The sequence below is a fragment of the Dendrobium catenatum genome, unplaced genomic scaffold (genome assembly GCF_001605985.2).
Source record: "Dendrobium catenatum unplaced genomic scaffold, ASM160598v2 fragScaff_scaffold_621, whole genome shotgun sequence".
Taxonomy (NCBI): Eukaryota; Viridiplantae; Streptophyta; class Magnoliopsida; order Asparagales; family Orchidaceae; genus Dendrobium; species Dendrobium catenatum.
The window spans coordinates 29967842-29985350 of record NW_021319083.1 but is presented as its reverse complement, the minus strand read 5'-3'; the positions used below and the strand labels follow the sequence as shown (position 1 = coordinate 29985350).

Below are 17509 nucleotides of genomic sequence, written 5' to 3'. Positions count from 1 at the left end.
CATGGTTCTTGGTTCAAAATATGGGAAATGTGCTCACAATATCAAGAGAAACCATAGCATAGGATCATCTTCCATCGAATAATTTTGAATTCAAAATATGATACCTAAAATGGTAAAATCAAAGAATTTCTTTAACAAGCCAAGTATATCAATTTACAAGACAATGGTACATGCAAGTTCCCGCAATAACTTTTCAACCTTGCATCAAGACAAGCACGCAAACCTAGTTACAGTAACATCATGGCTTTGAACTCTTCAAAGCAAAGAACACCATCTCCATTAAGATCAAATTGGCAAATCATAGTTTCACAATTTTCGATTGCACTTGATGCACCCAAACGACTAAGCATCCTCTTAAGACTACTTGCTGTAATGCAATCTTGTCCATCCACTCCATACAACTTGAAGGCCTCCATCAAATCTTCCTCCGTACTATTTTCCACTCCTACTAATCTCATGAAATCATCGACGCCAAGCAAAGCATCACCATCAGAGTCTGCAAATTGAAGTAGAGTTTCCATATCCTCGCAGCTAACCTCCTCTCCAATTGCCCTCATAAGAAGCTGAAGCTCAGACACAGAAATTTTACCATGGCAATTCATATCAAATTTACTAAAGAGGCGCTCCATCTCTTCCCGGCCACTTGCAAACGAAATGGAAGTCATATTTTTCGTTTTAGAACTTGAAGAGAAAGAAGAAGAAGAAGAAGAAGAAGAAGAAGATGATGATGATAACGTTGAATGTTTAATCTCAAGTATGAATGAATTTGCTTTGGTTAATTTGTATATATATAGTGGTAAGTAGTAGAACTTTCTTTTAATGTTTCAAATATTTGTGCAATTGCTTGTGATGTAAAAATGTTGCTTTCTATTGAACTCTAAAATTTATTCTGACGGTCAGTTTATGTTTGCTCAAAGTTGAAAGGGTAAAGCTATGTGCACCGATCGATGGTGGAGAAATTCTTTAATTTGTCTCTCACGGAAATATTTCTTAAAATTATTTTGATTCAATTGAATTTTTAAGTGGAATGAGTCACCGAAGTATCACACTAAAATAATTATATGTAATTTAAATATGCTTGAATATATATTTTTAATTGAGGTGAGCTGACAAAATTAATGTTAATTAAATCAGAAGTCTCTGATGATGGCTGAATATAATATTTAAGTTAGCAAGAAATTGAAGTCTTAAGACCTTTAAATTCAAATTTTAATGTCTTCTGTTAGTGAGTAATGCATTGGAGATTTCTCTAAGTATATAGTATTAGTGTTGTCCTAATAAATAGAAATTTCATTCCAAACAAAATATATATATATATATATATATATATTAGATGGTTATTAGATAAATTGAATGATTCAATTGTTTTTAATTCATTATTTATTTATTTTTATTTATTAAAAAAAAAAAAGACAAAGTAATCTTCTCACTAGTTGTAAAAGAAGTAAGTGTAGGGCTTGAAAAAATTTATCATGGCTTGCCCAAGCGTGCCGTCTCTGGCGATTTAGGGTTTCCTCCCCGATCCTTCCTTCCGGTCATTTTTCCCACTGTCTCCTCTCGTTTTTTTTGCTTTCTGTCTTGAGATCTGTGTGTTTTGGCTTCCCTCTCTGGGATCCTTGCCCCTTTTGGGCAAGTTTCGTATGGCGGGAGCTTCTTCCTCTACTCCGTGGGGAAATGGTACTGAGCCTATACTGAATAAGAATAAAGGCTTCTTTAATCTAGATGGCAATGGTTCTAAATCTCCTTCTTGATTGTGTTTGTTCAAAGAGGTACTCTCTAGTAGCTCATCTGCAGGTGATTCTCTTCCTTCTTTAACTCAATGATTTTCAATGGGGTTCCGACTGTTCTTTTATCTCATGATGAAGTCCTAAAATTAGCTTCTCCTTTTCAATTTATGCTGGTCCAAAAATTTGGATTACGTAGACCTAATCTGGATGTTATACGCCATTTTTTTGCTACTTTGAAACTTACAGGTTTTTATTCGGTTGGATTACTCGATTCTCGGCATGTTGCTATACAGTTATCAAACGATCTTGACTATAGTAGAGTTTTTTTCTAGGCGTTCTTATTTCATCTTTAACTGTCAAATGCGGATTTTGAAATGGATACATTTTTTCAATATTAAGAAAGAATCGCTTATAGTTCTTATCTGGATATTTTTTCTGAATTTGCGCCTTCATTTCTTTAACCCGAAAGTCCTGCATGCATTGGGTTCAATTTTTGGGAGACCTCTCTAGACAGACCAGGCTACTACTTCTCGAACTCGGCCTTCTGTGGCTAGAGTTCTAGTTGAGGTTGATATTTCCAAAAAACATCCCAATGAAGTGTGGGTTGGATCCAAAGCTTTCGGTTACTTTCAAAAAGCTGAGTTTGAAAAAGTTCCAGATTTCTGTTCTCACTATAAGATACACGGCCATGCTCAAAATGAATGTTTTAAACTTCACTCGAATTTAAAAAATTATACTATTATGATTAGTGGGAAGCCTGGATCCACTGAAAAAAAAAATATATGTGCCTTTGGTTGATAACAATGAAGTGATCCAAGTGGATCAGGTGGAACCGCTATCTGCTGATGATAACTTAGGAAATGTTTTGGAAAATCCTGCTGATGAAAACTTAGAAAATGTTAGGCCTTCTGCGGATGATGTTCAAGAAATTAGTGTGGAAGTTTTAAATGAAAAGGATGGAAAAAATTTGCATATTATGAACAATGAGATTGAAAATGACCCTAATATTTTTGTTTCTATTGATTCTAGATTTAATCATATGAAAAATCCTAATATTACTAAACCTTGTTTGCTCTCCAACTCCAAAGGAAAAGGTTTGAAGGACACTGAATTTGTGGGTAATAGGATCGATTCTAATGAGGCTTGAGAAGAAAGTGAATTTATTCCACCCTCTTCTTCTTTTGACAATATAAATATGAATCAGGAAACTACCTCATCTTACAATCATGATAAAGATGCTCAAAAAAGTTTTGATGAGGACAGTTTCACTAAGGTTGGTAAAAAGAAAGGTAAGCATACTAAAAATCTTTTACCTATTACTCCTAGATCCACCAGAGCTCAAACTTCCTCAAAAGATTGCAATGATTAAGGATCTCATTTAGAATGTGAGGGGCATTGGAGGTAAGGACTCTAAAATTAGAGTCTGAAATCTCTGTAGAGTTCATAATATTCATCTTTTGGTTTTAATTGAACCTTTCATTTCTAACGATAAAATTGCTTCTACTACTACTGCTTTGGGTTGTATTCTGCTAATTGTTCTAATAAAATTTGGATTATGTGGAACTTTGCCATATCTTTAAATATTATCTTTGATTTACCTCAAGTTGTTCACTCGCAAATTAGCTTATTTAATGTTAGATGTCATGCATCTTTTGTATATGCTTCTGGTACTAGATTGAACCGTACTACTCTTAGGGATCAATTAATTAACTTTGCTTCTACTATTAATGGCCCTTGGTGTGTGGGAGGTAATTTTAATATCATTTCTAATGCTTCGAAAACAGTGGGGGGAAATCCTCCCAATCCTAAAGCTATTGAAGACTTTAACTCTATGATTAACTATTGCATTTTAAATGATATTGATTTTTCTGGGAGTCCTTTTACTTGGAATAGAGCTAATTTATGACAAAGACTTGACAAGATCCTGTTTAATAATGAATGGCTTGCTGATATAGCTATGTCTAATGTTGAACATTTAAGTAGAACGCTTTCCGATCATGCTCCTCTTCTTTTGAAAATTAATGATAATTGTCATACTGGTTATTATGCTTTTAGATTTCAGAACATGTGGCTTTCCCTTGAGGATTTTATGAATGTGGTCATTACTAATTGGAGTTCTCCTATTTATCCTGATAATAACATCACTAGCATGCTTAATTTATGGGCTAAGATGAGTAGACTTAAGCAATGTTTGAGATGGTGGAACAAAATTGTTTTTAAAAATATCTTCTCTAATATTAAAGAAGTTGAGATTAAGGTTAATGATTTGGACAGCAATTACTTGGGTAATTCTAATTTTTATAATCTTAATTGCCTTAACCTTGCCAAGGATTATCTCTTTTAGTTGCAGCTCCATGAAGAAACTTTTTGGAGGCAAAATTCTAATGCTAAATTTGTTATGGAAGGTATTAGGAATGCTAAATTCTTCCATGCCTTGGCCAATAAGAATAGAATTAAGAATCAGATTCACAAAATTGTTAATAATGATGGTAGCTTGATTTAGTCGGATGAATTGATTTGTAGGTCTAGAGTTGATCATTTCATGAATATCTTTAATAGCCAAAGTCGGACTTGTCCTATAAGTAATCCTCATGTTATTCCTCAACTTATAAATGATGATGGCAACAACTTACTTTGTCAAATTCCTTCTGAAATTGAGATTTTCAATGTTATTAATGGCTTGAATGGTGATGCGGTTGCAGGCCCTGATGGTTTTACGACCAAAAATTTTCAAAAAACTTGGGATATTGTCAAGTTAGATGTGATTGAAGCTGTGAAAGATTTCCTTTCAGGGAAATCTTATCCTAAATTATTTCTTCCACTAATATTATCCTCATTCTTATAAAAGAGGGGGGGGGTGATAATTGGAATGATTTCAGACCTATTAGCCTTGGCACTTTTTTTAGCAAGCTTAATTCTAAAATCATTTCCAATATGCTGATTAATATTCTTCCTAGAATTATTTTGCTTAATCATACTAGTTTTATGAAGGGTAGAAGTATTTTTGACAATATTCTTTTAGCTCAAGAACTTACGCATAATATCAATATAAAGTTAAAGGGGGAAACATTATTTTTAAACTTGATATTACTAAAGCTTATGACAATCATAACTGGAATTTCCTTTACAATGGTTTATCCTTACTTGTCTTTAATGATTATTTCATTATGCTTATTAGGAATATTATTGAGAACTATTATTTTTCTGTTATCATAAATAGTAGAAATCATGGCTTTTTTAATTCGTCTAAAGGGTTAAGACAAGGAGATACTATTTCTCATACCTTATTCATTATTGCAATGGAATATCTCTTTAGGGGATTGGATGATTTATATCATAGAAATCCAAACCTTAATTTTTGCACTATTAGAGGATTCCCTATATCGCATCTTAGCTTTGTTGATGATTTTATTCTATTTTCTAATGGATCTATTAATAATATTAAAGTTTTAATCAAATTCCTTATTAATTTTTTTGATATGAGTGGTTTAGCTATTAACAGAGAAAAAAGTACCTTCATTGTTGAAAGCTCGGTTAATCAGATCAGAATCAATGCTATCCAAAGAATATGTGGTTTCCAGTCTAAAAAATTACCCATAAAGTATTTGGGTACTCTTATCTATAAAGGTAAGAAGAAAAATCATCTTTTAGAAGACATTTTTACTAATTTTCAAAAAAATTTCCCATTGGTCTTCTAATTTTTTGTCTTTTGGTGGTAGACTGGTTCTAATCAAGTTTGTTTTAAATTCTATTCCTATTTAATTGTTTCATACTTTACAACCTACAGCTTCTATTTGCATTAGATTAGAGAAGATTAAACAAGTTTTTTTGGGGCTCTAAATTTAATAGTAATGCTATACGGTGGTCTTCTTGGAGTAAGATTTGTGGGGTGTTAAATGAAGGGGGTTTAGGTTGTAAAAACTTATTAGATGCTGCCTAAGCTTTTTCTCATAAACTTTGGTTCTTTTTTAGATCTAATATCAGTTTATGGGATTGTTTTATGAATGCTAACTATTGCAATAATGTACATCTGACTTTATGTTTTTTATAAAAATTATGATTCCATGATATGGAGAAGGTTGTGTAACATTAAATGGGAAGCTGAACATTTTATTCAATGGGGATTGGGTAAAGGTGATGTTTTTTTTCTGGCAAGACAATTGGATGGGACCCTTTTCTATTGATTCTTTTTTAAATACGCAATCAATTGATAATGTTAAGGTTTTTAACTTCTTTATTAATGATAGGTGGAATGTCATTAAACTTAGGGAGGTGGTTCCTTCCGTTTTAGCGGACATCATTTTGAATATTCCTTTACAAGTTCAATGTAAGGATAAAATTTTATTTACTGTCTTTCTGGTAAATTTGAGTTGAAAAAAGTTTGGGATTCCTTTAGAATCAAATTTGAGAAATTTCATATTTTTTATGCTATTTGGCATAAAAAATTTTCTATTTCTTACTCTATCATTGTATGGAGGTGCTTGAAAGGTTTTCTTTCGGTTGATGTCTTAATTGCTTCAGAAAAAAGGTTTTAACATTCCTTCCAAATGTTTGTGTTTTTCTAATGTGGAGAATATTAATCAAATTTTTGTTAATGGTAACATTGCTCTTAAAGTGTGGACTTATTTCAATACTCTTGCCAAAAAAAGCTATGCTCCTAATGATGTTTTATCTATTTTGAAGGCTTGGGTGCATGTTGCTAAAGGTCATATTTTTAATCAGATTCCTATTTCAATATTTTGAAAACTAGAAATGAGGCCAAGCATAATGACATCAAAATGAATGCTAATCAAATTATTTCGAACGTGAGACATAAAATTTTACAATTTTATTCCTACAATCTTTTATCTGTTAAGAATTTTCATAATTGTATTGATATGGCTAATGCTTTGGGCATTCCCATGGTTTATGGGAATCTGCATTCAGTTGAGATGGTAGTTAAATAGATTAAGCCCAAACCCCCTTATGTCAAGCTTAACTCTGATGGGTATGTTGGACCCTTTTATACGGGTGCTGGTGGTATTATCCGTGATGACTTGGGTTATGTTATTGTGGCTTATGCTGGTCCTTTACGGTTATCTAACGTTATCACTATCGAGCTTATGGCCTTGTCTTATGGCCTGGATATCTGTATTAAGTTGGATATGAATTTTGTGTGGATTGAGGTGGATGATATGCTTCTTCTTCAAATTATTACCAATGTGGTGCCTGGTAATCCTCAAAATTTTTATCTTATTAGAAAAATTAAGAATTCCTCACTTATGTTAATTATTATATTTCACACATTTTTCGTGAAGCTAATGCATGTGCCGATGTTAGCTAACAAAGGTTGTTATCTTGATAGTTTTGTGGAGTTTGATATCAAAAGTTTATATCCTTTGTTGAAATGTATGATAAATTTGGATAAAGTCGGGTTGCCTTATATTAGAAATGTTAGATCTTTGTGGGCTTTTGCCTGGTTCTCTTCTCGCTGGTTATTCATTTAATCTTGTTGATATTGTTGCTGCTGTTTCTCGTTATTTAGTTGGGTGGAATCAGATGGTTCATAGTTGGTCTTTTAGTCTTTGTTTTTTTTTTGTTAGTTCATTTTTGGACTTATTTGAACATGGTTTTTATGTTTTTCTATTGGTGGCTTAACAGTGGTGGGTTAGAGAATATGGATTATGATGTTGGCCATTTGTTAGCCGATTTTGATGTTAGGTGGGTGTGCTGTTTTGGTCAAATCTAGGATTTTATAGGTGTTGGTGGTTGGGGTTTTGATATTCAGGTGTTTGGGCTGGGGTGCATCTTGCTGGGAATTTTACTGGGTTATAATTGTGACAAAAAGCTGTTCTTTTTGCTGGATGCCAGGGCTATACTTGACCTTAAGGGAATTTGCGGTTGCTATGGTTTGGTTTTTGCTTTGCTGATCAACATCTGTAATATCAGTTGTTTGGTCTTATCCCATGGTTTTTATTGGTTTCACTTTAATTGTATTCTTATTCTCTTGGTTTGTAAGTTCTTCTTTTGTAGGTTTGGCTGGAATTTGGATTTTGCTAGGCCTTCGGCCAATCACGCCATTTTTGTTAGCTATGGCTCATCCCATATTTTTTGCAAGAAGTACGTGCTGAATAGTGATCTTATGCTTTTCCTTTTTTGGGTGTTGTCCCCTTGCAGCCCTCGAATATTATAAGGTTTTTTTGTAACTATTAGTTTAAGGAATCACTAGCTCTTAGGTTTTATTTTGTTTTATTTTGTAGCTCTGATGAGCATTATTGAGCTTGATGATCCTTTTAAGGATTTTGTAATCTTGTTTTTAAATTAATGCGTAGGCCCCTCCGAGGGTTTTATCCAAAAAAAAAAAAAAGACGAAGATGAAAAGAGCAAGTGAGGGAGATAGAGTGCAATCGAGATCAAGCACGTGAGAAAGGAAGAGCAAGAGACAAGGATGAAAAGAGAAAGGTGAAGCAAGATAGAAAGAGGGAGAGATGCATAGAGATTGAAGATCTAGAAAGAGAGATTGAGCATGGAAGCCAAGGGTTCAAACCGAGCCAGGCAATAGTAAGGTAATGATGTTTTCTTTTCTTCTCATATATTGGAATTTGAAAATTTAAACTTATAATATTTTCGTAAAAATGTGAAATAGTAAATATTTGAGGTGCGTATTTAAATTAAAGAGATTTATAAGTTATTTTAATTGAATGAAATAGTAACATTTTTATAAATGGCTTATGGTGAATTTTGGTTATTTTATGGTGACCTTCAGTGGCTTTTTTAGGACAGTTTTGTTTCTTTGATTTCATCATGTGCTCATTCATTATCTTTTACTATGACTATGATTATTGTGTGTGTCGATGTTTATAGCTGATATGCTACCTAATTTGTTCTTTGATTGTTTATCTTTTGAATTCTTTTTCATTGTAAAAGTTATATTCCTTTAGCTTTTAGGTTTTGCTTTAAATGTTAAATTTTTAGAGAGCTTATGGATAACTAGAGGATGTGTGCCTCCCGTTTTTAATTAATGCGTAAGTGCCTATGTGGATTTCCTTAAAAAAAAGTAAAAATAAAATAAAAAAGGTTTGCCTCATTTTAGAATAAATTCCCACAAATGACATAGAACTTTTGCTTGTTAGGATACTTTTGATGATAGAAAGAATGATTTTAATATTTAGCTCAAACATAGAAAAAGGTAATAGGCATTGGATTCTTACACAAAAACTTAAAAATAATTTGGGGAATTCACTAATATAGTGTGCTATGTAAAGAATTTAGGCATTGGAGTCAAATTCAAGTGATCTAGTTAAACCAATCATTATTTTTCTAAGAGAAGAGATAAAAGGATAATAAATTCATTATGAAAATTTATTTTGATGTAAGGCGTCAAAGTTTGTACTGATGGAATGAATTTGGCTTTCAAGGAATGTCTTACATTAATATTATTAGATATGGAAGGAAATAAATGTAATGGGCTTTAGTGTTGGTGTTAACACCATTCATCAACCTTATAAGCCATGTGTCAACCGCATGCATTGATATTATATGTGATGGAGAGGATTGAATTGATGAATCTTATTTATAGGTAATGTCATTCATAATTCAACTATTGATGATAGGTGATAAATTTGGCAAGCATCAACATAGGCGGTCAATGGTAGTCAACATATTGTGATCAAGTTAAAATAGTAAAACTATTATCATTAGGAAGAAGTGGTCGTGAGACCATAGCTAGGAGATTGTGGTGGGAAAGCAATAGTTAGGTGATGATGTTTGGGAGGATGTAATCAAGTGATGATGGTAAGATAACATGGTCCATAGTAGTGATGATGGTAAGGAGGTGATAGTTGGATGATGATTGTCGATAGAATTTAGTCAATAAAGCCATAATTTTTGCATGTTGATGGCCAAGATATCATAGTCAACTAATGAAAACCAGGTCAACATGATTGGGAGATTCAAGCTAGTTGATCGTGGTAAGGATAATAAATTCGAATAGTAATCATTTGGCACTAATAGAAGAGCCAAGATGGATGGGCCATGGTGATTAAAAGTTATATGTCATTCTTGATGCTTGTTAGCATCAAATATTTAATATAGGCTCTAAGTTCTCTCAAAATTTAGCTTAAGGTTCCACTCCTCCACTTCATCTGAATAGTGGGGTCATTTTCTAATTTTTTACGTGATATTTGGAAAATTAACCCAAAATCATCTAAACACTCTATCAAATAACCCATATTGATTCTATTAGACATAAACCAATTTTTTCACATTTAAATCTCTTAATAACCTTTAAATCATATCATACTGGACTCATTGGTTTGCTCTTGTCAAGTAGCTCATTTAGACTTATGGCGTGCTGGAACATTTGTAGTAGTAGAGAGATAAAGAGCTTAATATCTTAGATTTGTATGAATATCAAGCACACACATAAATAAGGGTGGGTGGTGTATCAAGCATAAAGAAAATTAGATTTTTTACCAGGAAAATCTAGAATAGGGGAAAACCATATGGCCTTGCCCAATTAAAATGATTCTACTAATATTTAGCTTTGATTATAAATGATACCCTTCCTTATGGAAAGACGTTCTCTTAATGTAGTAAATATACATTATATAAATAGAATTATATGAATGGGGTTGGAAGAATCCAATGACCCAAGAGGTGTTCTCAAGAGAATGTTAGGCTATTCATTTGATCAGTATGACCATAGTAAGATGATTATGGTCAGAGGGACCATTTTTAGGTGACTATTATCATTTAATGAAGGGTGGAAGGACCATAGTCAATTGATGAAGGTGTGAGGGATAGTTATTCATGAATGACTGTGATCGGAGGGACAATTATTGAGCGATGTAGGTGGGAGTAGCTGTAGTCAAGTGATGGAAGTCAGAGGGACCATTGTTGGGCAACAACAAAGGTCGAAATGATCATAGTTGGTTGGATATTGATTTTAGAAGGATTATAATTAGGAGAATAGGTTTGGAGGGATGGTGTCAAGTAAAAAAGTTTGGAAGGACCATAGTTAGCTTACAATGGTCAGAGGGATCATAGCCAGTGGAAAATTATGGTTTGAGGGGTGATAAGCTATTAAGTGTAAATTGTGTATTATGTTAAAATTTAGTGAAAATATATTATTTTATTTATATTTTTGCAAAAAATATTCTGAACAAGGAAAAAATTCATAAGTATTGAATGAGTGTCACAACGCCCATAGATTCAACACTGTGGTGTTTCCATCTATAATGCCTCAGTACCTAATTCAAACATTACACCACATGCCATTATATAATTTTAAGGAAATCAGTACTACATCACAACCAATGTTAGTGTATCTGCAACAAAAATTAGTACCACGGCACTGAAGTCTTGAAAAAATAAGTACTGGAGCTGTGAGCATTTCAACATCATAGCACCAGATTGTGCTTTCAAGCATTGCATCCCTCAACCTTGTTATGCCATGGTAAAACTGTTATCAAAATGAAGAGCTTCAACGACTCATCTGAAAAGCATGCCAGTTGAACCATTAAAAATGCAAGGATAATAAAGCATTGCAGTAGAGCAAGGTTTATAAAACCAAGGTGCTACTTCATTTACAACATTGTAGCGTCCATACTCCAAGCACTGCGGTGCTTGAGGTTTCTTCTATACTTGTATAAAAAAAAGTTTCATTCTTTTGAAAGAGAATTTTAATTGTTTTAAGTGGAGTAATAATTTTGAGTATCTTCCTCAAGCTCCACATTTGAGTAAAGTCTAAGGGCGGCTAGTGAAGTGCTGGATGCTTTTATTTGGAGATATTAGCATGTAATGTTCGAGCAATTATTGCATTAGAGGAAGGAGTTGGAGCATATCAATTGATCATTTTAGGTGCATATATTTTTATTAATTTTTCTATATATGTTTTTTATATGAATTAAATGAATATGAACTTACTTTGCACCAATGTATAAAGTATATGATGAATGATGTCAAGTATTTCATTCTTGGGGATACCAATCCCTTTTCCATACACGAGGTCTGTATTTATGATGATGCCGAGCTTTACATACCTTAAAAGACTTGTAGACCTCCTCCTTCCAAGTCACCAGTGATACCCACTAGTTTTGTACTGGGTCCTTCAAAGTCATCTACACAGGGTCTTATACAACCACTAGTACAGGGTCCATCACAAGTTGGTATTGACATAGATGTTTCCACTATATATCCTATTAGGTTTCCTTTCTAGTTTGTAGTTGGGCATAGTGTTCCCCCTAAAAGTGGTAGGGGAGGATGAGGTAGAGGTAGAGGTAGAGGTAGAGAGTTGGCTCGCTATTTGCAAAACTACGACGCTCAAATTCCTCCTCCCTCGCACCTTTACAATTCTTCTTTTACTATTAAATCTGACTCTTGGGATGATGATATGATCGACATTCCTCATCATCTTGTTCCCTCATCAACCCCAGATTTTGCTGGTTATGATTCACTTTCTACCTTTCGTAGGTACCTAATACCTGAGGGTTGATTAGTTATTGATTATAGCTCAGATGAGGAAGTTGACTTCCGACATCATAGTACCACCAAACAACCACATTCCCATCAGATGTGCATAATAAGAGTCGATGAATCTCATCAAAGATCTTCTGATACTCCTTCCACTAGTGTTGGTGGTTCGCTATATATTTTTCTTATATGAATTAAATGAATATGAGATCTAAATATGGATATTATATAATCGAAATCTAAAATTAAGAGATTCATTAGAAAAATATATATTATTTTACATTCTTTTGTAAAAATTCTTTATTTTCATAAGTATCCAATTTTCTTGCAGGTCTCCATTAAGTGGACAAAAAAAAAAAAGTTATTTCACTTGTAGTAAGGTAAATCCTGCATCTATATTAAGCAATAGTTGTTTAATTATAACTAAGTGGAACACATGCTCATGGGATTGACACTCTTCTCTATCACTTTATTTTTTGATTGAAATGTATACTTGTGTATCTAGTTGGCTTTCTTTATTTTTACGTCAATGGAAAACAAAGAATTTTCATATTTCACTCTTGCTCTGTGTGTAGCACACTCTCATGAATGCATATTTAGTCCAACAAGCCCCCATCAAAGTTAGGCTAAGGAGGTTTGAGGGGTTGTAGTTTGGTGAAAGTGGTCGGAGAAACCATAGTTTGTGTGCGATGGTGGTCAGAATGACCGTAGTTAGGTGATAATGGTTTGAGAAACTGTAGTTGGCGGGATATGGAGGCTAGAGGGATCTTTGTGCGAAGGTGGTTATAGAGATTGTAGTTTGTAGAAGACTAAGGTCTAAAGGATCACAATTAAGCAACTAAGGTTGAAGGATAATAATCGGGCAATAGTTGTTAGAACTACTATCGTTGATAGGAAATAAAGGTTTGAGGGATTGTAGTTGTACTATCAAGGTTGAAGGACTATAATTTGGTGATGGTAGCCAGAAAAACTGTAGTTGGAAGGAGATGAAGGTTAGAAAGAGACCACTAGTGGCGGCAAATAAAGAGATTTGATGATGATGGTTGAGCATATACACACCATTGGCTGACACATGCAGGACTGACAGTGATGCTTGGGTGGAGGTTTAGCATCGACAGCCAAGCTGAGGTCTAACAGCAAAAATGGATGCATGTACATTCGATGACGCTTGACTAATGAAAGATCCAAGGAGGCTATTTAATGGCATGGGTTTTCCTGTAGTGGTGCTCCGGAATTTATGTCCTAGAGGTTTCTTAATTCTATAGAACAAGGGTGCATCCTCTAAAGGACCCCCTTCATATAAGGAGATGGTGATTATTTATAGATTATGGGAGTGGCATGTTCCATAAATTAGGAGAAGATTCATGGCTAATTCCCAGTGTTCCATAGTACTGCCCATATTGATTATGTCAATCATACATTATTCATCAAGCATTTAAGTGTTTAAAATCTTGGGCTAGTTGGATTCTTCTCGTCGAGCCACTCAATTCGACTTTAAACATGCAAAATTTAAAGATAATTTGGTAATCCAATTAATAATCTAAAGCTTCCAAATATATATCAAGTCATCACATTGGGCCCATTTTGGCTTGGACGGTACTAATTTTGGTGTTTTTGGGTTCGCCTTGTCGAGGTACTGAGTTTTAGTATAAGCTTGCTGAAATTGGGCTCCAAACACTCCTGGATTTTATTTTTAAAGTTTCCAATTCAGATATGGCTTTATGTATGATCAAGGTGGTTTTTGGTCACATATCAAGTATATATACACATAAAGATCAAAGATTATCTGGTCCATGAATTAATATTTCAAAATTTTCAATCAAACTTTAAGTGCTTTTTTTGTTCACATTTGGAGTCAAGATGGATTACTTTTAATCAAGATGAGTTCATCTCATTGAGATGTTAAGTTTAATTATAGGTTTACTAAATTATAAGTTCAGATGATCTTAAATTTATTTCTGAATGCTTTTAGTATAAATTTTACAATGCAATTCTTCCTTGATTAGATGAATTCCCAGTGATATATCACTAAACAATTCATTCATAAGTGGAGACAAAGTAATTAGTATAGATAAAAATTTACATGAAATTATTAAGCTTGTTTTTTGCTCTCTCAGTATCTTTTTCTTCTTCCCTTTTTTTGCAAGCATACTAGGATTCTTTTAGATTTTAATTGAGTAACATAACATTTAGAGGTGTCAATATTTGACACAAACCAAAAACCCAACTAAAAAATTTCGGGTTACGATTAACTTGTTTTGTAATGGGCCGGGTTCGGGTTTCCGGATTTGACCCATTTGAGAAAACTGATCAGGTTAAGCTTGGCTAGGAAACTCGAAGTCAACCCAGTTCAACTGAGGGAAATTGAACTCTCGGTTCATGACCCATTTGATGTGAGTCATGTGATCACATCCCTAGAACCGTCTTGTCAACTCTCGTTGTCGGTGCTTGGTTTGCCATCCGCCTCTCTTGCGGCCTCACCATTCACTTTTCTTCATTGATCCATAGTCCCATCACCGTCCTACCCTACCTGTTTTCTAGTCCAGGGAATTAGTCCATCTTGCTTGTTTGGCAGTTCGCCATCCTCCTCTCTGCAAGGCCCCGCTACCCGCCGCCTTCCCACACTCCTTCCTGTTTTCCAGTCCAAGAAGTTGTCAAGTGTTGACTCGTTGGTGAGCTATCAGGTGCTGACATGGATGGTCATCGATGAGTTGCCATATGCTAAACCTCAGCCAACAACCAACGACTCCTTGGATGACATTTCTTCTGAGGAGTCAACAATGGGTTGGCGGGTTGGGTCAGGTTGACCCAGGTTCGAAGCATGTTGGGATCAGATCAGGAATAATGACCCGATTTAAAACATTTGTCAAGTTCTGGTCGGTTCAGTTTTGGGTTTGACCCAAACTTGACCGTGACCCAATTTTGAGCCATTCCCTAAACTTACATTAAATTAAACCCAAAATAATTAAGAAGTAATCCAAGCAACACTTTCAATAAGTTCTCATAATAAAATCGAAGCCTTTTTCTTTCATAGGGTTATTCTTGGTTAGGGAGGTTCATATATTGTCATAAATACATGCGAACACATTATAATCATGTTTGAGCACTCATAATGGTATGATGCAGACTCCAACGATGGATCAATAACGGAACTATAGTATCACAGATGGACCATAAGCAGGAGTAACATCTATACATGGGTGCGGATGACATTATCAAAGCTGCCATGCATCATGATCAACCAATGAATTGGGAATCGTTCAGCACACCTATTTTCCATCCATGTGTTCTTGTTTTTAATCAAATAATTTAAGTTTTTCTGCTATTTGGCAATTTAACATTTTCTGATAGATTACTCAGCCAGCTATAAGTAACTACATTTGCCACTATTGGCTTTTTAACTTGGTTATTATATTTTCTCTGTTTATATTCTTGATGGTATAACTCGTTCTACCCATTGATAATTTATTTAGCGTTAATGGTTGCTTTAAATTTTGTTTCCGATAATATTAATCCTACAAAACTGTTGAGCTTCGAATAATATTTTATTTTTGGACGATAATCTTTTGAATTATATGACTATGGTTTAATTTTTTTTTTTTTTTGAAAGATGCAAGGATGCATTAAAAATAAAATAAGCCAAGATACAAACTAATGTGAGATAGCTATACTATCACATTCTTCTTTTACTAAATAAGTAAAAGAAGACGGAAGATTGCCCTCACCAAAAAAGTCCCAAATAAAATCATAAGAACAAGCTAAGTTAGCACAATAATCGGCTAACTTTTTACAATTACGATTAACCCAATGAAAGAAAACATTATTGAACTCACCAAGGAAAGATAAGTCTTTTTCTTCCAAGCTCCAATCCTTCTTCTTCGGTTTGCTATACATTTTATGAAGAAAAAGGATCACATTCTTATTATCACCTTCCAAAATAATGCCATTGACACATTGCAGCCTACCGTGCAAGACTTCTTTCATAGCTGAGAAAGCCAAGAGCTCAAGTTGAGCAATGTCCCAATGTACCTTTCCTTTACCAAAGGATAAGATAAATCTTCCTTTACAATCTCTAACAATACCACCAATGCCTGTTATATATTTATCTTTTAAGGAAGCATCATAGTTTATTTTAATCCACTCGGGCGGAGGAGGTTGCCATTTGTCTGTACACAATCCAAGGGACTGATTAAAAACCCAGTGATCCAAAAGTGGAAAACTTTGTTTAGCAGATCCAAGAAACCCAAGAGTTGAAACAGCGATCATGATGTTACTATCCTCGGATTTACCATTCTTCACCTTGTTTCTATTATTCCAAACAAACCAAAGCAGTGTCAGGTAGATCCTGACTAACATTATATTTGAATTCTTTAATCTCATAAGACAGAGCAAGCAATCTTCCCAATTCCTAAAAATTGGAATATGGAATCCCCAACTCCTTAGAACTTCAATTACCTTCAATAGCTTAGAACAAGTAGAAGAAACATGGTTCACATCTTCAATTTCACCATAGCCCCATGGATACAAGCTAGAACCCGATAATCTCCTTTTGAATAAAAAACGTTCAGTTGGAATAGCATCACTGTGAAGCCTCCAAATGAAGAGTTCCTCCCGTGCATTAAATTTCACTTTATATAACCAAGAAGCTAGAACATCATTCTGAAAGCCTTTGAAGCCATCCTCCACTAGTAATGTTGCAATGGATTTCCCTGATAACTGAAGCTTCAGCTCCATACAGTCATATTGAGAATTCTGGGCAATTTGAATATTGTAAATCATCTTCAACAAATCTCCACCAAAGTGCAAGCTAAATTTATCAAAGTCCCAACTACCCTCATGAATGAAGTAGTCAAGGGTTGTATTGTCATCAACCAATACCCCAACAAATGTAGGCCATTTGTTTAAACTCAAATCCAAAATCCAAGTATCCTTTAACACATTGATCTTGGATCCATCACCCACCTTCCATCTAACAATATTTATAAGAGCTTTCCATCCCTTAGAAATAATCTTCCAAGAAGTAGAAGAATTACTTCTATAGTTCACATTATCCTACCAATTATCTCCAAACTTGCTTAGCAAATTTCTGGCCATCTAAGAATTTGGATTATCAATAAGTCTCCAAGCAAACTTTGCCCTCAAAGTGTATCTTCTAGCAATTGCAGAATTCAGTCCCCAACCACCAATCTGCTTTGGTTTACAAATGGACTCCCATGCTACATAATGAATCCCATGGCTTCCATCACTTCTATTCCAAATGAAGTCTCTACACAATTTCACAAATTCTTTCAAAATTCTCGAAGGAACAAGAGAATATGACATAAGAAAAA

General features: G+C 34.1%; 1 protein-coding gene across 1 annotated transcript; it reads right to left on the bottom strand.

The window, feature by feature from the left end:
- Positions 1-227: 227 nt before the first annotated feature.
- Positions 228-665, bottom strand: LOC110108132 (putative calcium-binding protein CML19). Its single transcript, XM_020838670.1, has one exon. It carries the CDS (start codon positions 663-665, stop codon positions 228-230), a length of 438 nt encoding a protein of 145 aa, XP_020694329.1.
- Positions 666-17509: the final 16844 nt, after the last annotated feature.

Coding starts and splice junctions, on each gene's coding strand:
- LOC110108132 (XM_020838670.1), bottom strand. CDS start 665: ATGACTTCCATTTCGTTTGCAAGTGGCCGGGAAGAGATGGAGCGCCTC.